Here is a 21,665-nt window from a genome sequence, read left to right as displayed (position 1 = left end):
GTTTGATGCAGATTTGATTGAAAGATTAGATGCAAAGTCTCTCGTTTGGTCGACCAGCCTCGTTTGCTGCGAAGACCCTCGTCTGCCCCTCCTTCGTCCTCAGAGCAGCAGCAAGCAGACCCGCCAACCTCATCCACGCCAACACCAACAACACCACTCGCGCCTTCTTGACCGCCTCTAGCCGATCCGCCGCGCAGCCTGTCCGAGCAACAGCACGTCTCTTACAACAACAATACACCAACAAACACCATTACCTCACCCGCCCATCCACTCGCTACAACAAACCCACCTCCCTCGTAACCCCCGCCATCAAGAGACACTGCTCGCACCGAAGAAACATGTGTCGGCGCGAGGCAGACACCGCCGACTCCAACATGGACATCTCCAAGGGCCGCGAGGTCCTGCCCAAGAACGTCAAGCCATTACACTACAACGTCACCCTCGAGCCCAACTTCGAGACGTTCAAGTACGATGGCACCGTCGAGATCGAGCTGGATGTTGTCAAGGACACTACTTCTATATCGCTGAATGCGTTGGAGATTGATATCAAGGAGACGAAGATCACGTCGGGCTCGAATGTGATTTCTTCTTCGCCGACGCTTTCGCATGATGAGGATTCGCAGACGACGAAGATTGAGTTCAATCAGACAATTCCTGCTGGCTCCAAGGCGACGCTCACGCACAAGTTTGTAGGTTCGCTGAATGATAACATGGCCGGGTTCTATCGCTCTTCGTACAAGGCAAAGGATGGAGGCGAGGGCTGGATTGCTACAACTCAGATGGAACCTACCGACTGCCGCCGTGCATTCCCATGCTTCGACGAGCCCGCATTGAAAGCCACTTTCACTGTCACCCTGATTGCCGACGACAAGATGACTTGCTTGAGCAATATGGACGTCGCCGGTGAGAAGCAGGTCGATTCTGCATATGGAGGCAAGCGAAAGGCGGTCACCTTCAACAAGACTCCACTCATGTCCACCTACCTCGTTGCCTTCATCGTCGGTGAGCTGCAGGTGCTCGAGAGCAAGAACTTCCGTGTCCCTGTCCGTGTCTTCTGCACTCCCGACAAGGACATCAGCCATGGCAAGTTCTCCGTCGAGCTGGCTGCTCAGACCTTGGCGTTCTACGAGAAGCAGTTCGCCAGCGAGTTCCCTCTACCAAAGATGGACATGGTCGCCATTCCGGACTTCTCAGCGGGAGCTATGGAGAACTGGGGTCTAGTCACGTACCGTGTGGTTGACTTGCTGCTTGATGAGAACAATGTCAGTGCTTCGACTAAGCAGCGTGTTGCTGAAGTCGTGCAGCACGAACTTGCTCACCAATGGTTCGGCAACCTCGTCACTATGGACTTCTGGGACGGACTCTGGCTCAACGAGGGCTTCGCTACCTGGATGTCGTGGTACAGCTGCAATGTCTTCTATCCTGAGTGGAAGGTGTGGGAGGGATACGTCACGGACAACCTGCAGTCTGCTCTCGGTCTCGACTCGCTCAGAAGCTCTCATCCAATCGAGGTTCCTGTCAAGCGCGCGGACGAGATCAACCAAATCTTCGACGCCATCTCGTACTCCAAAGGCTCCTGTGTGCTGCGCATGATTTCGAAGTATCTTGGCGAGGATATCTTTTTGGAGGGTATCAGACGGTACCTGAAGAAGCACGCCTATGGCAACACCACCACCGGCGACCTCTGGGCTTCCTTGAGCGATGCGAGTGGAAAGGATGTTGAGCGTGTTGCGGACATCTGGACAAAGAATGTGGGATTCCCTGTCGTTACTGTCACTGAAGATGCAAAGAACAGCACGATCCACGTCAAGCAGAACCGATTCCTTCGCACTGCAGATGTCAAGCCTGAGGAGGACAAGACTCTTTTCCCGGTCTTCCTTGGTCTGCGCACCAAGAACGGTATTGACGAGAGCCTTACTCTCAACAAGCGCGAGGACGACTTTAAGGTGCCGGACCTGGATTTCTTTAAGCTGAACGCCGATCACTCTGGTATCTATCGTACTTTGTACGCTGCTGAGCGGTTACAGAAGCTGGGACAGAATGCCAAGGCTGGTCTGCTTAGTGTAGAGGATCGTGCCGGTATGATTGCGGACGCTGGTGCGCTGTCGGCTGCTGGCTACCAAAAGACGGACGGTCTGCTATCGCTCCTCAAGAGCTTCGATACCGAGCCTGACTTTGTTGTCTGGGATGAGATCACTGCCAGAGTTGGCGCTGTCCGCGCGGCATGGACGTTCGAAGACAACAAGATCAAGGACGCTCTCAAGGCCTTCCAACGCGACCTCGTCAGCCACAAGTCTCACCAAGTAGGATGGGAATTCAGCGACAAGGACGGTCACATTGAGCAGCAGTTCAAGGCCCTCCTCTTCGGCACTGCAGCATCTGCGGGCGATGAGAAGACCAAGAAGGCAGCTTTCGAAATGTTCGAGAAGTTCGTCTCAGGCGACCGCGCCGCCCTACATCCCAACCTCCGAGGCAGCGTCTACGCCGTTGTCTTGCAATACGGCGGTAAGAAAGAATACGACGCCCTCGTCAAAGAATACGAGACCGCCAACTCCAGCGACGAACGCAACGCGGCCCTGCGCTCCCTCGGCCGCGCCCGCGACCCTGAACTCATCCAACGCACCCTCGCCTACTCCCTCAACAAGCACGTCAAAGAACAAGACATCTACCTGCCCCTCGCCGGCCTGCGCGCCCACCGCGAAGGCATCGAGGCGTTCTGGGCGTGGATGAAGGAGAACTGGGACACGCTCAAGCAGAAGATGCCGCCGAGCTTCACGCTGTTGGGCAGTGTGGTGAGCATGGCGACGAGCAGCTTCACCAAGGAGAAGCAGTTGAAGGATGTGGAGGCGTTCTTTGAGGGGAAGAGCACCAAGGGCTTCGATCGGAATCTGGCGCAGAGTTTTGATGCGGTGAGGGCGAAGATTGGGTGGTTGGAGCGTGATGCGGGGGATGTGGAGAGGTGGTTGAGGGAGGAGAAGTACCTTTAGAAGGGAATGGGAAGGTTTAAGAGGTGTTTGGGACGAGGAAAAGCTGGGTCGTGGATGCTTGTGATGGCGCCATCATAGATAGCCGCAAGTCGCTAGAGAATTATCAACATGCAAGGACCGCAACTTCGAACATGTCTGCGTCCAGGGGCATTGTAGCTAAGTCTTATAACCGATGAACTACAACGCCAATCTACTCCGCGTTCACATCTTTTAAATCCACATTGAGCACAGATTTGTTGATTATCCACAGGAAGAGCCCCACGTCAGCCACAATTAAAGCACGGAAGCCCACGGCAGTGGCTAGCCAGCCACAGCTTTGCTCACGGTGGGACTCGCGAACCTCACTTGCTTCCTTACTGCACCGTCACATCAAACAACATCAAACTTCTCCACGCCACCCCATCGATATGCACCGAGAACACTCTTTCGACTGCTTGCTCGGATCATGATAAAGCCCACATAGGATTGAAAAGCAATAGAGAAGAAAGAGGCCACCAGTGACTACCCCAAAGTTCCAGAACTGCTGGACATGCGCAAACCGAACCCCATCAACAATAGCCGCCATCCCAACACCTCGTCTCCGAGATGGGCAGACAGCAATATCTAACTCGACTCGCTCTCGGGCGCTCCGCGTTCGAACCCATCGAAGAAACGCAGCAACCAACACAGCAGCCCCAAACCCCCGAAGATGGACGCCCCCAACAGCAATACGACTCCAAAGGCCGCCCCACCAACCCGCGGATCGACGCCTTCAACGCCGAAATGCGCAAAGCGCAAAACGACGTCCTCGCTCTAGTGGGCGTCGTCGAGCGGAAGGACTTATCCGACCGGCGGGAGGAGCAGAGGGGGCGGTTCGTGCGGGACACGAGGGAGAAGGTGTTGCGAGATGAGCAGGAGAAGGGGGAGTTGATGGATTACACGGTGGCGGGGATGGGGTTTCTGGGGCATCTCTGGACGGAGGCTTTGGTGCAGAGGGTGCAGGTTGGGGTTTATGGGGCTGAGAGGGGGATTGGGGAGATTGTGGTGGCGGAGTGGAGAGGGTTGTTTTCGGATGGGGGGTTGAGGAGGGGGCTGGCGGGGTTGTTTCCGGGTTTGGGGGATATTGTCATGCATACGCTTGTGCGACTCCCGCTCATCGTCGCCGTGGAGCAGTTGACTGGACGCATCCAGAACTACGTCCAGAAGCGCCGCTTCAAGCGCCGGACGACCAAGAGGCTCTACACGGCCATCTCCATCCTCTTCGAACTCGTCCTCCTGGGAATCGACATGGCGCTCCTCCCCATGGAATTCCACGCTCGCGCACAAAAGCTCGGCCTCGCACCCCTTCTCCCTCTCTTCCCCTCCTGGAAATGCTTCCTCCCATGGCACGCCGCCTCCTTCCACCAATTCGGCTGGAAACCGCTCTTCGGCGTGATCTTCGTCAGATCCCTCACCACCCCGGGGGTGCTCCTCCTTCTCTACAAAGTCTTCCACTGGGACGCGGACGAGAGCGAAATCCCCATCGCAGCCCTCTTCTCCACTTTCCGCTACCCACCCATCGACACTGATCCCAGCCTCATTCCCACCCCCACCGACCCCATCGGCTGGCTCACGCACAACATGTGGTCTCTCCGCTCAAAATTCATGGAATGGTGCGGATGGGATATGCACCAACTCACCTCTCGACCGGGCCATCACGGGGAGGAAATTCTGGAAAACAACACCCGACAGCGCGATGGGACGCTGCACCGGTCTACCGCATTAGCCCATCTCCCCGCCCAGCGACTCGCGGGGAGTATCGACAGTTTCCTCGCGAGGTGTATAACCCTCCCTTTCGAAAGCCTCATGCTGCGCTCCGTCGCGCACGCCTTCTTGAGCTATACCCCAACGCCAGCAGCGATCGAGGCAGCGCCGCATATATACGCTCCGTTCACCGGCGGTCCGATTTCGCAGGTCTTACGCAGTCCCACGGATCGTCTAGCGTGGAGTTCAGCGGGTGTGTATGCCAGTCGCTTAGGTCTCGCGCTAGCACTGGACGTTTCCGTGGATGTTCTGCTCTTCTTCGGGGTGTATGCTTCGACGAGGTATGTGGGGAGGAGGTGGTATGATTGGAGGCCGCGACGGAGGGCGAAAGACGATGAGGGCGTGGGCGAGAGGAGGGAGATTGGAGATTAATGAAGTGAGGGTTAAACCGCATTTGCGAGAAAGTGTCCGAACCTTTTGGAGAGATGGAAGACCTCGCAGTACGAAGACACAAGGTTGCGACATGAGTGATTCATCAGATGGCATTCGCGTCTACTTCATCGAACAGAGGGACGTATCGACATCCATCCATCCATCCATCCTGTATCTACCGACTCATGCACAGACCAAGATACAAGTCATAGCAAGCATAGGGTGCAGTGCACATCGCTATCAAAACCAAAAACAACCCCCTTCACAAACCACAAACCCACTCGCTCCCACGCTATGCCTTCCCTCATCCATCAAACCCCAGCGGCGGCAGCTGCAGTCGCCTCACCTGAATTCCACTCCTAGTCGAAATCCATCGGCTTGTCCTCCAGCTGCACGCCCTTGCTCTCAGGCTCCACCTCCGCGCTGTCGTGCTTGCTACTGACGAGACTCTGCCTGCTCAAGCCGCCGGTCCCCCGACGGCCGTATGCGCCTCGCCGGCTGAGACTGTCCTGCTTCGTTGGCGTGCTCTCCGTCGGGGTGGCTTCGACAGGCGATGCGACCTCTTCTTGGTTCACGATGCGGTATTTCGAGGCGGGCGGTTGGATGCTTGGGTTCGAAGTTGGCGCCGCGCTGCCGTTTGGTGCGCCGGGTGTGGAGTCGATGCTGCTGCTGTAGTAGTGATTGGTGTGGCCAAAGTCGGACGGGGAGTTGATCGAGGCAGACATCCTTGGTGCGCCGGATTGGCGTTTCGATGATTCTGAGGAGTCGTCGGTCGGTGGTGGCTGGTGGAACATGCCATTTGGTCGGTCAGGGCTTGAAGTGTCATGCGAGGCAGGTGCCTTTCCTCCAGGTGGACTCTGCGGAACGCTTAGGCTGTCACGGTGACTCGATGTGCTGGACTGCGTTGGCGACATGACCCTCCTGTCAGGTGTGTTCTGTGCCGCTGTGGTATTGACCGGGAACCTCGTCTCAGGACCTCTACTACGATCCCTGCGGTGACCAGGCAGTGGAACTCTGCTGCCAGGATCTGGGCTTGGATTTCGGCTCCTCGTGCCACCTGCTTGCGCTTGCTGAGCTGCCGCAATGGCTCGTTGTCGCTCTTCCATATGCTCTTTCCGTCGTGATTCGTCAGTGCTGATAGCACGGGTGTTGCGCGTGGAACCTGAGTTGGTGTGAGTGAGAGCAGATTGTCTCTTGAGCTCGCCGAAGATCGCATCCTTGTGGGCGAAGAGATCCCGTAGCAATCGCACGTTGTACTTCTCATTCATACTAAGGCCAGTTTCCTGCTTCGGTCGCATGATGCATGGCGCAAGAGCGGTGCAAAGGCCTTGGATGTATGCATCGTCGGCGCTAGTGAGCTCAATCAGGCGGGTGAAATGGGTGACCAAGGCATCCAGAGTGGCAATGTTCGCAAGTCGCAGTTGTCCGAGCGTCGATTGGATGACCTGTATTCTGGTGCTCTCGGAAGCAGATTGTGCAGTGCTTGTGTAGATCGTCTTGATGATTTCGTAAACATGCGAGCTCACCAGACTGTCCGGAAGTTCAAGCAGATACAGCTTCAGTACCGACGCCACAATCGGCACTTCGTACTTCTCCAGTAGCTCCTGTGGGACGATCTTGCCAGTATTGATTTGATTCCGGAGATGATGCGTAGCAGCCAAGGGAACCTCGACTAGCCAGATACTGCGGCGTGCTTCGTCACCCTCAAGATCTGGATAATGAGAGTCGAGGAATGTCAGAATAGTCGTAATGATAAGCGGTACTCGCTTCCGGTCGCTTCGTGCTCTCGCCTCGATATCAACACCAAAGGTCTGCTCGTCGTTATTGTTGTAGTAGTTCTCGTAGACTGTTACCTTGGGAAGGAAGTTGCCAGTCATGTAGTTTTCCAGCATGTATCGCAAGTCTCCCTGTGGCTGGACAGTCTCCTGGAACAACATCATGTTGTCAACGGTGGACTGTAATGATGGGATGACGTTGCTGATCGCGCCGCTGAAGTCCAGAATGACGGCCTTGATGGCTTTTAGGCGGTCAAGTTCGCAGCGCTCCATGAATTTCATGTGCTCAATCATGGCCTCCTCCAGAGCGCACCGTAGACTGTCCAGTTTCTTGACAGCCACCTTGTAACGGTCGTCCGCCTCTCGGGCCTCTCGCCTCAACTTCTCAGCTGGGGTCTCGTTCGGGTGGGCGTTGTTTAGTGGGTTCCAACCTCCAAGGTATTCACTGACTCGGTCGCCGATCACTGGACTGCCAGGAATGGAATCATTGGACCCAGTAGACATGATGGTGGAGGTGCGGTTGAGCAGATTGGGTCTCTTCTCCGGAATCCCAGTGATCTGAAACACCTTGGGCCGCCATTGATAGTACAACCGGCTGCTGTTCGCGAAAGTGTTGCCCATATTTCCAATTAATCGCAGAAAGCCGTGGGTGATCATGTCCTGTCCGACCTTCTCTGCATATGCAACACTGCTGGCATTCAAATGCTTCTGGATGTACTCCACGATTTCCGCGCCAGTGCTCACATTCTGATACGTGCCTAGGATGGGAACTTTGGTCTCTCCGAGCTTGATGTTGTCCAGGGCATGCGTGAGGATCTTCTTGACCTGCTCGGGCGTGTATGTCTCGTCCCCAATCTCAATAGGCTCAGGCTCAAGCTCTTCCTCGACCTTGATGCTAGGCACACTTTGTGGAGCAGGCTTAGGGGATCCAGTGGTAGCAGAGCTGGGATCCTGGAAAGCCAGCTTCTCCTCCTCATCCAGATCCTCCACTCTCCTGCACTTGTTGTAGTATGCGCTTCGGTATTGCCGTACTGTCTCTGCCTGCCTGTCATGTGCCTTGATCCGACCCTGCAAATCATCCTGGCTGTTCTGTACTCGCGCAGCATGTTGATCGCACCAGCGACTGAAGGGATTGATCACTAGTTCTCGGATGTTGGAAGCGATCTTTCGGTGATTTCGCGAAGCCTCGCCCATTTCAGCGCGCACACCTTCGTATGCCTATGACCGTTAGCACATCCTTCCCATTACTTGCGATTGTGTATCCTGACCTTCTTGAGACTAGCCCCATCATCTCTCTGAAAGCCCCCGTCTATCCTGTTCGTAGCATTCTCTATATCCCCAAGCTTCTGCCCATACATATCCTCCGCCTCAGCGCGCATCCGCGCAATCGTAAGGATCTGCTCATTCTCTTGCACACCCTGCTGGAGCTTCTGGAAGAGGACGCCGAGACCTAGATCGTGTCAGTAGTTGAACATGACCCTCCTGCCAACTTTCGGGCGACAAACCTCCTGCATAGTCCGAAGACCAGAACGACGTCGCAAAGGAGCTCATGCCGGGCCCTCGCACCGATTATACCAGACCAAACTTGCGCCTGCGCGGGAGGTGTGGACCAACAATGGCACTGATGTGCGGGCGAATCAGGCTGAACGAGTGTGTCGAAGGGTTGTGTTTCGATGCGCCGGAGCCAGTCGCGGGATCAGGCGACCCGCATAATAGACACAAAAGGGTGGTTGTTCGGTCGGGACGTAAATAGGGCAAAGAAGTGGTTCGTACAAAGACTTGAAGGTCGGGGAGGGCGGGTCACGGGTTCAGGAGTCAGGTCGGTTTTGGTAGGAGCAAGGTTGTTGGCTGCCAGGAACTTCTGGAGACGCTGCCGCCGCTGCTCTTGTTGGACAGGGATCTCAGCCGCAGCGCGTGTTCAGAGTGTGGCGTTGTTTGACCAACAATTCGACGTCAATTTCGTTCAATCAAAGGGAGATGAGGGCGATATTTCGGATTTGGGCCAGGACAACAGCACGCGACGATTGAAACTTGAAAGCGATGGACGAGTGGAGTAAGCGACGTTGCACTGCGCCAAAGTGTGGCGCTGCCAAACGAGCCAAGCAGCTCGTGAAAGTGATAGTTCATGCCTGAGGCATCAACGACCGTCAACGTTCAACGCAGGTGCCATTGGCTCGAGCAACATCACCTCATCCAGACATCAACCTCAACGTAAGATACAAAGACAAAGACGACGTTGCAGCCACCGAAGAGATGGCGCCAAAGAAGTCCAAGCCCGCAATGACAAAGACCGCACCTCAAATCGAGAGCGACAGCGACGAGCCAACTCAAAGCCAAGAAGCATCCCAATCACAATCGCAGGAGTTCGATGCCAAAGCCATCGAAGCCGTCGTGCAGAAGCAGAACGAGCAGGTATGCTTCCCCAATCTCTTCCCCAAAGCCATACCAAGCTAACGCCATCCCCAGAGCCGAGCCCGCAAAGCCCAGCGAGCCAAAGAGATCGAAGCCACCAAGAAACAACGCATCGACAAGATCCAGCGAAAGATGACCGACCTCAAGAAGGCCCATGAGCAGGAGCTGTGAGTCGTACACTCACCTCACTCGCCATCACAACTGACTCTGATCATCACCAGCCGAACAATTCAAGCCCCCAAAATCGCCCGTCTGCGCGACCTCATCCAAAAGCGCCGCGACATCGACAACAAGATCGCTGCTTGCTGGGGCCATATCGACCAGGCGTACGAGTCGACGACCCAGCAGTACCAGTTCGCATTAGGAGGTCGACTGGAGGACTTGGGTTGAAGAAAGCAGCAAGCACTTCGGACCTTTAGCCAGAAGCTGAAGTCGAAACAACCCACCTCGTTCTCGGGCAGTATGACCGTCTCCGCTCCGCCCCAAGCAGCAAGCAGCAAGCTCAAACTTCAAACCTAAGCATACCGCGTGCTAGGTGACGAAGCCGCGTACCGGACGGGATCTGAAGAAGAAGGTTTCTTGGAGGACTTGAGGCATCTTGGTAGCCGAACGACTCGCTCACGCCGCCACGACAAGACGAACCACGACATTGGAGGCATGTCACCATCATCGACGGCCATCCCATTCGTCCGTTCGCTCACAGCATACCATCTTCAGCGATAGCTCTGAAGTCTTTTTCTCCATTGCGCTATTTGCAAGAACCTCTTTTGAACACAGCGTGGTCTGTAATTCAAATCTTCGATCGAAGCTCCCTCCTTCGACAATGTTTTTGTCCGCTCGGTCGTGCTAGTTTTTTCTTAATACCGTGTCTTGACAAATACGAGCATACCCGAAGGCAAGCAAGCAAGCAAGCAAGCAAGCAAAGCGGTAAATGACGGTGAAGCAAAGTCCAAGGCACTTCGGTAGGCCAACCACAAACAGCCGTGAAAGAAAAAGAACGAGACACGAAGGAACTAGACCCTCGTCAATGCTAGAACGAATAGCTTCTAGTAGCAGAGACGCCGCAAAAGACTCCGCAACCTGCATGCAGGCATGAAAGCGGAAAGCCCTCCTAAGGGTCCAATCGTGCAGGGCCCCCAACTATGCAGCAACGGCAGAGCAGATTTAAAAATCTTACCGCGTCTACTTTGACGCCACAGGGTGTTCACCTTGCATGGGGGCTAGAAGTCCGTGTCCTATTGCAGTATAGCCCCCCTTCCAAGTCTACGCCTGGTTTTCCAAGTCTCTGGGCTGCGTTTATGCGTGCTGGAAGTTACGTCTATCACTCTGTAAGGTATCTTTTTTGACAATAGTGTGCTTCACTGCCAAGATTTCCCGCCCTCCTGCCCCCACGCTCACGCCATTCAATTCTTCAATTCTTCCGTTACACAACATGAAAGCTCACGTCTAGAACCCCCAAAGCCAAAACCCGCACATCAGAAATTCTGTGGTTCGTCTTGTATCTCCCGGGTTCTCGGTCCCTCCAGCCCGGGCGCTTGCATTCTGGAACCATATCTTCCGGTGCGAAGTCCGTTCGTCATCTTTTCCTTTTCCGGGAATTGAACAGCTGTGGCATGTAAATTGTAGATGAAGAAAGGGATGAAGATGATGATGAGATCGTCAAATTGATCCGTGGTATGAAACAAGAGATCGTCAGATCTTGTGACACGTGCGATGTGCCGCTTGTCAAGATCGGCAAGTGCATTAAATGGTTCAGGTAAATTGTCAGTCCCAGTAGTCTTTCGAGGGGATATGAGATGATAGATCGGTAAGTGGATAGGGATAGTGGCCTGCACGTACATTTTTGATGGTAGTTGATATTAAGGAGCGGATTAGAAGGGAAAGAGCAGAAACCAACAAAGACGAGAACAGCACACACCCGCGCATACATTACCTTCTTCTCCCTTCCTTGACGGTAACACGCGTCTCAGTCGATGCAGTTCAAGCACCGTAGACAGACCGTCTCGTCCCATGCGCGGTGATGATGATGCGCTGCTGCAGCGACTTTTTCTGCGAAACCCCCCATCGCTATGCAGTGCAAGTGACGACTCCTCGCAAATGCTCCTTTCCCAGATGCCTCCTTCTTGCACTATGCTGGTCCTCCTCTTGATGCAAGTATTTCCAAATCATCGAAATGGCATGCCAGTCCCCGGCGGCGCGTTCCCTGGGGGTGGGCCACCTGGGCCGCTGGCAGAAGGTGATGGTGATGGGCGGTGAAACATCTGAACCAGTCTTCTGCCCACGCTCGGCTCCAGTTCCGTACCGTCGCGCGCGATCTTCACTTCGCGGTTAGCGTTCCAGGGATTGCGCAGGCCTCGAGTGCGGTAGAAGGGCAGTCTGTTGGTAGACACCCATTCGATTTGGAATTGCTTGCCCCAGTTCTGTCCCGTGCCGTCTTTCTCAGGAGCGCCCTCCTCGTCTTCAGAATGGTCGGCCTCCCAGAAGATCGTCCCACGCGCCGAGTCGTCGATAATGCGACCCTTGGGTGCTGTCGCTGTCGCTGGAGTTGGAATTGATTGTGGTGAGCCTGCTGGGTCGGTCGCGGCTTCCTGAGCTGAAGGAAAGGTGCTGGACAGGTCGACTGCTTCACCCGAGATTGTCGATGCCATTCGAGCATAGCCAAAGTATTCTCCCGACTTGTTGGCCGAGAAGATGAGATACACGTTGTCGGCTTGGGAGTAGGCGCGGTTGAGCGCGTCTTCGTTGTGGGATTGCGTCGCCCAGATTCCATTCCGTACGCTCGCTTCAAGATCTTGCGCAGTGAGAGACTTCACGATGAAGTACTTCTCTGGCACCTTCTCGTCTGACGCTGGTGGTGCTCCCGGCGAGTTTCCTGACTTGTTTGACACGTCGCTTTGGTGAGACTGACTTCGTGCAATGGTCGGGCTTAGTGCATCTTCATCCTTCTCAATGGTCGCAGTCGCCGGTTCTGGTGGTGATTCTGCTTCTTCTGCTGTTGGCGTCGCAGCAGCACTTGACGCTGTACCTCTTCGAAGTCGACAAACCAGACGGACACCATGGAATCTCGAATCGTGGAATCGGTTCATCGCAGCAACGCAAGCTGCTTCGGTGCGGTAGTTGACGAACGCACAGTTGCTCTTCGCGATCAAGAACACGCTTTCAATGTCTGTAGTTGCATCCCTCGAGAAGTGGTCCTTCAAGTCGGTGACAAGTGCCTGAGGCGGCAGATTTCCAACCCACAGTGCGTGTCCTGATTGCTTTGGCTTGCGCGGCGGTCCTCGAGGGAAGCTGGGAATCGGTGCAGTGTCTGCTGATCCGCGTCGTGCAAACTGTGCTATAGCAAGTGTTAGTACGCATCAGCTGGTAAGTATGAATCATTCTTCTGCCATACCAATGTCTGTAGGGAGTCCAGCGGGCAGCACAAACGATCCAGGTGGGCCAAATCGTGGATCAATCGGTGAGTACTGGGCGGGGTTGATGCCAAACGCATATGGATCGACTGGTGAGAATGGCACTTGCTGCTGCATGGGAAAGTTCTGTCGCTGCATGTTCTGGATCGGACTAGGCGCTCCATACTGCGCGCTCATGAACTGCTGTTGCTGCGCTCTCGCCAACATGGTGGGGTCGGCGAAGCGTGGACCACCTGGTTGAGTTGGAGGAAACATCGTCGGCTGTTGATATGGGTTAGGTGAAGCGACGCCTTGAGATGGATCCGGGCTGGCGTAGGGACGAGTGGGCATCTGAGGTTGACCTGGCAAGGCGCCGGCCATCGACCCCATATCGAAGGGCTGCTGGCCATATTGAGGGACGTTTGGGGGTAGTTGCTGTTGCTGGGAGAGGTACTCTAGCTGAGATTGAAACGGTGCGCTACCGCAAGTCAGCGAGCCGTGTCTCAAGTCGGCCACGGGGTGGGACGTTGGCAACGGGTTGACGTACCTGTCCGGCTGGCGAGGCTGCGGTGGTTGCGGTTGCGGTTGCTGGGCGGCGGCGGTGGCACGGGCAGCGGCAGCCTCAGGCGGCTGCGTGGCATTGGGATCAGGACCACTCATGTTACCGACGGGACATTGGGAAAGTGTGATGGAGGTCCGGGCAGGTGATGTGCAGGATGACTTAAGAGGGAAGGCACCAGGTGAAGTGACGACGGACGGAGACGCAAATCAGCAAGCTGTCGTGTGACGGCCCAATGAGCGGGCCAGACCAGAGGGAAAAGGACGACGGGTCCCAGGCATGGCAGCGGCAGATCTAGGCGGGCGAGCAGTGCCAGGGCAGGGCAGGGCAGGGCGGAAGGGAAGGGTGGGTTAATTGATGGGTGGATGGATTCCGGCGATGCAGCCGGCGGGCGAGTTCGAGGGCGTAGCGTAGCAGCCGCTGGGCCAGGACGGCTACAGTGCTAGGACGAGCGACTAGAGGAGCACAGCTATTCTGGACGAGTCTGGCGATGGGCAAGGGCTGCGGCGGGTTGGGCAGAACCAGCAGGCACGAAGGCATGTGGCAGCGGCGGCGCCACTGTGTAATGCATGGCGATGGTGAGCCGAGCGGATGCGCCAGCGCCCACTACGACGACGACCGACGTCTGGCTGCACGTCGCTGGCGCAGATCGACGGTAGCAGACAGCCGCTCGTCTGCCAAATGCTGGTCTGGCGAGTGTGATCTTGCTGGCGTACCTAGGTCCAAGCCGACGCAGGGGCACAAAGTTTGAGGGCCAGAGGCGCTCTCGGAGGAATTCACCCTCACGCCCACTTGTCCCATGCCTGCCAGACGTGAGCCGCTCTACGCTGGTCGACATTGGCTGCGGCGCCTGATCCGTCGCCACCTGGAGCCGTCTCGTTACACGACACGCTGGGCCTGATGTGCTTGTCTGCCCGTCTGCCTGTCCCCATTGATTGTGCGCGGCGTGTGCCTGCTTCGCCACCGCTCTAGACGCCCACGACAAGACCAGCAATGCCGGCCACGACACGAGAAAACGAGCAAGCAAGAGGCGCAGTGAACAGAGTGTTCCCAGTTGCAACCGCGAGGGGTGCAGGGTTAGAATTGAAGGTGTGGCGCGGGAGAGGGCTAGCTCGCTCGAACAACCACGTCCAGCTGCCCAATGGTGCCATCTCCTCGAGCTACTATACTTCGGGGTCCGCGAGAGAGGAGAACAGCAAGCCCAAGATTACGTACCGCGACCCTCGCAGTGATGAACATCGCGCTGCCACCGTCCTCGCTTCGCTGCGAGCAGACAACGTGGCTTGTGCCGCCAGGTCGGGAGGCTGCTGTTGTCTCGCCCGGGCGAGAAGCGTCGGCAGTTATATTGGGACAGCGCTCTGGATTGGCCGCGCGCCCGGCCTGTGTCGCTCTCTTATGCACCCTCCCGGCGCAGCAGGCCTCGGCGACTCCCGCTGCACAACCGTCCTATACCGTTCTATCACTCATCTCAATAATTGATGATGCCTCTGCGACTGCTCGTTCGGGCGGCGTCGACATGGCGCCAGGTGTCGTTGGGCGGATCTAGCTCCGACACCGGGCAGCGAGGCAGCTTTGGGTGAGTTTCAGGGTGCGCGAATCCAGTCATCGTCGCTGTCGATCGCTGTGGCGTTGCTAGCCGCACCGTCCATCGAGAATCCCGATAGGGCTGCTCGGCCACACTTGCGCGCCTGCTACATACTGTACATCCAACAGCGTGCATACATAGCGAGACGGCCCGATTAGCCCTCCAGCTTCACCACTCACATCTCTCCCTCCAGCTCTATGCAATACGAGCTCGACAGCGGCCGTCATGGCGACCACTCTTCCATCACACGCCACCTGCGAAACGCCGCCTGCCACGTGCCGCCAAAGCCCACCGTTCTCCAGCCGACGTGGGGACCGCAAACTCAATCTCGATCACATGCGCGCAGATCTGCCTGCACCGCCATAACTCGGTCCAAGGGCAAGAGCAGACGTAAAGCAAATACCTGCAGTCTCCGAACACGACGAGCCACGGCCACGGCCATATCCATCCTCGCTCGCTCGCTTGCTGCCGGCATCCTACGACGCACCTCTATGATGATTGACCTCACCATTTTCTGCCACGAATTCGCTCCGGTCTGACTGACGGGCACTGACAAACACAGCATCTCCCGTTCGCGGCGCGCCTCGGTAACAACAGGGTCGATCACCTCACCCATTTTTCTTCCCCTGCCTCTAAGCGACGGGCCACAGGACGCGCAACGCCGGGAAACAGCAGTCAACTCCATGTCGCCATACGATCGACGATGATCAACAGTGCTTATGTGACGACGGCCTGCGCCATTAGCACCTCTACCAACAGCTTGACCGCTCCCCCCGAACTTCATCATTCGCTCCTTCACGTCTGAATGCATACCCCATCCGGCAGGCACGACCTCTTCCTGTCCCAATACTGCAAGAGCTCCGTGTTCTTATACAGAATCTACTCTAGTACGGGATCCCGTTGGTGAGCAGCTGGTAGTAGTCATACACGCCGGTCGAGTAGCTCCGCTCGCTCCAATGCACCAACTTCCGCACAAAATCCGCCGCTTCTCTGTCCGACTTCTCCAGCACGAACCGCTCCTTGAAGTGCTGGATCGTCGTCGGCTTGAAGCATGGCAGGCCTGAATCCAACATCGTCAGCACTATGTGCGCCAGCTGCTCCACATATTGCCGCGACGCCAGGAACGCTTTGATGCAAAGCTCTTCAAACGCTTTGAAGGGCTGCGACTGACTCGACCCGCCCATGACGGCCACCATCTCCGGCGTGAGCTTGAACGGAGCTCGCTCAAACTTGACACCGCCCGGTGCAATGTCGAAGCAGAAACCGAAGTCGATGTGCAGGATGTGACCGGCGTCGTCGACCATGATGTTGCCGTTGTGTCTGTCCTTGAATTGGAGCAGGTACGAGATGATCGAATACGCCGCCATGCTCTTGATGAAGTTGCTGCGAGCTTCCTGGAACCGGATCGAGTCCTCATACCCATACTTGGATACGAAATACTCATACAGCCCATTGACAGCTTCACGGCCCAGCATGTCTCGAGAGATGGAGTTTGGCAGCACATCGATGACACCACAACCTGGTGCCGTGGCAGTCACCCGGTATGGGAAGACGTACACATCCAGCCCGACGTTGTTGAAGATCCCACGGAAAGCCGCAATCAGCTGCAAGGCGAGGATATCCTGCCGACAATCGTCTCCCACCTTGAAGATGGCCGACTGCCAGATCTCATACGACCTCTTTTTGGCCGCGTTGCCTCGAACAAGCTGTTCTTCCGCATTCTCGCCCTCCTCCTTGCGGATCCTGAAAGTTGCCATGAACGGAGCCTTTGCATGAGACTGCAACGGCTTGCCCGACTTGCGGTCAATCCCAATCACCACTCCATCCGGATTACTGGGCAGATACACACCAGGATCGACCTGGATCTTTCGAAGCTCCTCCTCAATCTTCGCCTTCTTCTCCGGCTTCGGCTTCTTGATGAACGGCTTCAACGTGCCAGAGATGCCCGTGACCTTGCCAAAGAAGTCAAACTCCCTCTCATAGAACTCCTTATCCTCCGGCAGGAAGCTACCGATGAGAGCATCCATCACACGATCCAACACCGGCTTGACAGGATCCGGCTCGGTCGAGTCCTCATCCTTGTACGCATTGGCCTTCATATTCCAGATGATCTGGTGAGCAAAGAGCTGGGAGAAGGTGGCCGTCTCAATGATGTAGCGCTCAACGTATCCCAGAGCATCATACCGCAAGGCTTGGACAATCTGCGGCACGTAGAAGAACGTCACGTCGACCGAGTGGCTTTCCAGTGCGCGGACGGCATACTGCACGATGGACGGGTGGTTTCCGTACGAAGGTAGGAAGTACGTCACGGCGGCCATGGGGTTGATCGGGGCCCAGTAGAGGAGATACTTCAGCTGCGTCTTGACATCCGCAGGCAACTCCGATCCCAGCAGGACATACAGCGCATCCGGCTCCAGGATCGCCTTCTCCGGCCTGTGAAGTAGAAACCTCCTCACTTCACTCGCAATCTTCTGCGACTTCGGGAAGCGCGTGACCAACTGCACCGCAATCCTCGGATCCTCATCCCAGGCCGTCTTGAGGAATCCCGCAATCGCCATCTCCTGTCCAGTCCCTTCATGGTGTCCAGATAGAATACTCCTCGACTCCTGCCCGAGCGGTCCAATCCAAACGGTAAGTCGCCCAATCTCATGACTGATCAAATGAGCCAAAAGTTCCTGCTTCGCCTGCAAGCCCGGCAGCGTCCTCGAACTCCTCGCCCCAATCCCCGCGAGCGCCTTCATCAAATTTGCAACATCGTTCAGCAGCTTCACCTCCGCTTTCACCTGCAATCGATTGCTCCCATACGACCACTTGGGCGGCGTCGCAAACCAGCTCAACCCGGCGGACAAAATCGCATCTTTGAACCTCCACTGCGCGGCGCCGTCTAACCTGACCGAGAACCGCAGGACTTTCAGCGCGAGCAGCAGGATGTGGAAATGTACCTCCCGGGCCAACGGCTGCGGGACGGTTTTCTTCATCGCCAGCAACGTCACCCTCATGAGTCGGGTATACACCCTCTCGACGCTCGGACTCGTCAACCTGCTCGCGGAGAAATGACTGCTGAGGAAATGCGTCAGTCTCAAATGCGGGGCGATCAGATTCCCCGTCGCTTGTTCCCTCTTCTTGATCGCCTCCCAGCTGCTCGGCGCGAACTCCTCCTTGACATAGAAAGGATCCCAGTGGTAAGAATCGCTTTTGAAGAAACCCTTCTTCTGCCGCACGGTCGCTTCCCAACCAGATGCCACTTCGCAGAGAACGCGGGATTCGAGCGATGGCCGTTCTTTCACGACGCCGAGCCAGAGGGAGATTCCTAGATTGATGGACTGTTTCGTGAAGAGCAGGAAGGGAATGGAGACGAGGTCCTGGATGAGGGCGACATCAGCGCCGCGGGAGAGGAGGCCAGCGGCCGTGCGGAGGGTGGTACGGATGGTTTCGAAGGGGATTTGGGAAGGGGAGTCTTTGAGACGCTGGGAGAGGGTACGCAGGGCGTGGAGATGTTCGCGTTCTTCGGAGGTGCGGTCTTCGATGAGCGCGGGCTGGACTTTGCCGCTGTAGTCGACTAGAGCCCATTCTTCATCCGCCGCAGAAGAGGCAAGTCGTCCGTCGAGGTGTCGGTATTCCTGTCGTGTGGTATACTGCGCGATGAAGTCGGACGCCGTATTGACGTTCACGCCCTGACGATCCAGACTCGTAAGTCTCTGATCACTGCTCGGGATGATCGAGCCCAGTTCCACGGCAAAAGACCTTCCAAGTGCGATATGTCCGTACGACCCATCGTCTTCGTAGTCTTCCAGGTAAGCCTGTAGAATCCCTTTCACATCCAACGGCGCAACCTCAATCGCCCTCGCGACCCAAGATCGACAGCGTTGATGGAACGACGCAAGCGTCTGCTGTCGGAACTTGACATCATCTGAGAGTTGCACCGAGACGTTCCCCTTTGATGAACTGTAATGCGATTTCCACGCATACTCGTCCGTCTCGGTATCCAGACAAGCCTTCCACATGAGCGTCAACAACTCCAACAAGGCGAAGATCGAAGCCGTCTGTGCGAGAGCAGAGGGGATCGCGGCGATGATCCGATCACATGCTAGTGTTGCTGCGTTCTGGACTTTAGCGATGCGGTGGCAGCAGCCTTCGAAGAGGGTGGCGAGTTGGATGGCGATCTGTGGGGCGGCGAAGTCCTGTCGTTTGCCGGAGAGGCATCGTTGAAGGTAGGCGTCGACGCTATGGCTGGCGACGGCGAGGATACAATTCCCCAGACCGGTGGTCTTGACTTTGTTCTCGAGGAAATAGGGAAGGACGGCTGTGCAGTCGCCGCCTCGAGCGCGGAGGGTGGAGACGAGGAGGGAGGCGTTGAGGAAGTTGCATTCGGTGTAGCTGAGGCTTTTGATGTCGGATTCGCATTGTGGGAGGGCGGCAATGAGGGATTGCTTTTGGCTGACGAGGTTTTGGGGACCTGAGCCGCGACGGAGGACGGGGTTGAGGTCGATGCTGCTTTCGGGCATGTCGACGCGGGCTTCGTCGATGAGTGGGAGGCTGTACAGTGCGAGGGTCTGCAGATCTTCGAGATGTTCCTTCGCGGCATTTGAATTGAGCGTGAAGCCGTGGACGACGATGTTGAACCATGTGTCCCGTCCTAGGCTTCGGAGTTCTTCTTCGTCTTGGATAGCGGGTAGATTCTCGTTGTCAGTGGACGCCAGCACTGCCATCGGCCGGAAGAGCTGAGATATGGTTTTGGATGCCAGTGCTACATCAACCGTTCGATCTCCCGCAGTGTCGCCGCTGGCCACGCAAAGACCAAGCAAATGCGTGAGGTAGAGTTCATAGAATGGCGAGTCTTTCTTGATCCAGCTGGCAAGGCGAATTCGTGCTTCGTTGACGGCGGATATGAGCAGGGTGTTATTCTGCACGAGCGCATCGCCACCGACACGAGCGTAGAGTCTCAGAAGCGTCTTGAGCTCATTCACACCACCACAGAGACCCAAAGCCGAGATCTCGATAATAACTCTGGCGTCCACGAATGGGTTGATCCTGCCGATTTTCTGAACCAGCATGGAGATAACCAGGGCCGTGAGCTGGACTTCGCTACGTGCAATAGCAATGGCGACAATCGCTTGTACTGTAGCCCCGTACACCGATGCGGTCTGTTCCTCATCGCTGTCGCTTATTACGAGAGAGATGGCGCTGCCGAAAGGCTGTTGAGACGAGAAGTTGTCGCTCGGCTGATTGGCGTTTAGTACACCATCAAAGAGAGGTGACTTGCTGTTCGACTCGTTGGTGGAAGTGGTACTAAGCACATTCCCAAGGTTGTAAAGCGTGCTGATAACAACGTCTTGAGGGCAGTTCTTCAGGATCCTAGCAAGACACTCGCTGGCCACGGCGGCGGTTGGTGCTGTCATCTTGCCCTGGACGATGAGACGTGGGAAGGATCTCGTAAGATCTGAAGCGATCGCTGCAGAGACGTTGGCGAGGATGGCAGATGACTTCAATACGGTCCGCGCGAGGTCTTCATCAACCATTTGGGTAGGGTCGGCGCTCACAGCGTCCAGCCATTCTTTCAAGACATCCGCGTGCAGCACTTCGGCGTTGGGGCCTCCACCATCCAGAATGCAGCAGCATAGAAAGCTTCGCAAAGCGCTAGACTTGACCTCTCGTGCCAGTCGTTGCTGCCAGGGTGCTCCAAGTTTGAGGAAGTCGGCATCAGCTTCCAGATATCTCATCTCGTTCGTGATAGTCTGCGCTAGGACTCCAATCTGGGAGCTGGTAGTGGCATTCTTGGCCCGCAAAGACGTAAGGTTTGGTTGTTGCATCAGGAAATCGAGGAGTTCTGTTCCACGTAGGGGTTCGCGGAGAGGCACCAATGCAAGCACGCTTTCCTCGACCACACTCATGAAAGCCTGCTGCAAGATCATAGCACCCAGTGGATGACCCTGGGCTGCGTAGTGCCGGGTCCATCGTTTCCATTCCTTGACGCTGCGGGAAGTAGTGCTGCTGTTTCTCACTGCGGACAGAGCTCCTTCGAGAGAAACCATGAACTCCTCAGACAGTATCCGGCGCAACTGCGGGATGAGAGCGCTACGCTGTTCCGGCGACCAGACTGCAACATATTTAGCAATGCCATGGAAAAATCCGACAAGGGACACGTTCAACTGAACAGCCTTCAGCGTCTGATCGTCGACCTTGAAATTAGTTTCTCCATTTTCGAGAGGCTTGAGCCAAACAGTCTTTTCAGCGGCGCTGGTCAACTGCTCAATCGTGTTCTCGATGCAGTCCCATGCCTGAGGCCTCAACGACGGATGGTTGAGACCTAGAGCCAAGACCGCAGTTGTCAGATCGTACGCGAGCGTCTCCCATGGTGGAAGATGTTGGTGCAGCGGCGAGGGCGCGAACGCCTGTCGATGGGCTTCGGCGACATATGAAGCCAACTGGTGCAATAGACTCTCCGCATCCTTCGTTGTCTGAACCAAAGGTGCGGCCTTGCACAGTGCTATCAAGACCTCCAGCTCCCTAACGCTCATGGGGACTGAGGACGTATCTCGCTCTTTCGCAGACCCATCGATGGAGCCGTTCGTCGCGTTGCCCACGTATGGTCTCCCCAGCGCGCATAGCCTCTTGATATCGCGATCATCGTCGTTCGTGGCAGCACTCTGCGCGGACAGCTGGGCGAGCTTGTCGAGTGCGTTGCGCCGCGTTGAGCGCGTTGTTCTGTAGATTTCGTTCAGCATGGTCGCATAGACATACAGGTAGTTGATGAGGTGACCCACGGCTGCATGGTATCCAGGCTCTTATGCAGCTTGACTGGAG

At 56.2% G+C, this 21,665-nt stretch overlaps 6 protein-coding genes across 6 annotated transcripts; 3 read left to right on the top strand and 3 right to left on the bottom strand.

The window, feature by feature from the left end:
- Positions 1-338: 338 nt before the first annotated feature.
- M409DRAFT_36300 (uncharacterized protein) lies at positions 339-2,987 on the top strand (the record flags this gene model as incomplete). The annotated part of the gene is made up of 1 exon (XM_033810535.1): positions 339-2,987. The coding sequence occupies one exon, from the start codon at positions 339-341 to the stop codon at positions 2,985-2,987; it is 2,649 nt and encodes an 882-aa protein (XP_033669984.1).
- Positions 2,988-3,572: 585 nt separating this feature from the next.
- On the top strand, positions 3,573-5,141 carry M409DRAFT_65378 (uncharacterized protein; the record flags this gene model as incomplete). The annotated part of the gene is made up of 1 exon (XM_033816481.1): positions 3,573-5,141. The coding sequence occupies one exon, from the start codon at positions 3,573-3,575 to the stop codon at positions 5,139-5,141; it is 1,569 nt and encodes a 522-aa protein (XP_033669983.1).
- A 359-nt stretch (positions 5,142-5,500) lies between these two features.
- M409DRAFT_53044 (uncharacterized protein) lies at positions 5,501-8,467 on the bottom strand (the record flags this gene model as incomplete). Its single annotated transcript, XM_033812249.1, has 3 exons — positions 5,501-8,134; positions 8,185-8,366; positions 8,422-8,467. 3 exons carry the CDS (start codon positions 8,465-8,467, stop codon positions 5,501-5,503), a joined length of 2,862 nt encoding a protein of 953 aa, XP_033669982.1.
- A 702-nt stretch (positions 8,468-9,169) lies between these two features.
- M409DRAFT_21103 (uncharacterized protein) lies at positions 9,170-9,718 on the top strand (the record flags this gene model as incomplete). The annotated part of the gene is made up of 3 exons (XM_033805706.1): positions 9,170-9,328; positions 9,383-9,495; positions 9,550-9,718. The coding sequence occupies 3 exons, from the start codon at positions 9,170-9,172 to the stop codon at positions 9,716-9,718; spliced, it is 441 nt and encodes a 146-aa protein (XP_033669981.1).
- Positions 9,719-11,493: 1,775 nt separating this feature from the next.
- M409DRAFT_21102 (uncharacterized protein) lies at positions 11,494-13,377 on the bottom strand (the record flags this gene model as incomplete). The annotated part of the gene is made up of 3 exons (XM_033805705.1): positions 11,494-12,662; positions 12,720-13,195; positions 13,265-13,377. The coding sequence occupies 3 exons, from the start codon at positions 13,375-13,377 to the stop codon at positions 11,494-11,496; spliced, it is 1,758 nt and encodes a 585-aa protein (XP_033669980.1).
- Positions 13,378-15,745: 2,368 nt separating this feature from the next.
- On the bottom strand, positions 15,746-21,586 carry M409DRAFT_21101 (uncharacterized protein; the record flags this gene model as incomplete). Its single annotated transcript, XM_033805704.1, has 1 exon — positions 15,746-21,586. The coding sequence occupies one exon, from the start codon at positions 21,584-21,586 to the stop codon at positions 15,746-15,748; it is 5,841 nt and encodes a 1,946-aa protein (XP_033669979.1).
- Positions 21,587-21,665: the final 79 nt, after the last annotated feature.

The sequence above is a fragment of the Zasmidium cellare genome (genome assembly GCF_010093935.1).
Source record: "Zasmidium cellare ATCC 36951 unplaced genomic scaffold M409scaffold_11, whole genome shotgun sequence".
NCBI lineage: Eukaryota > Fungi > Ascomycota > Dothideomycetes > Mycosphaerellales > Mycosphaerellaceae > Zasmidium > Zasmidium cellare.
Note: the sequence above shows the minus strand (reverse complement) of the source record. Positions and strands in the feature narration are given on the sequence as shown.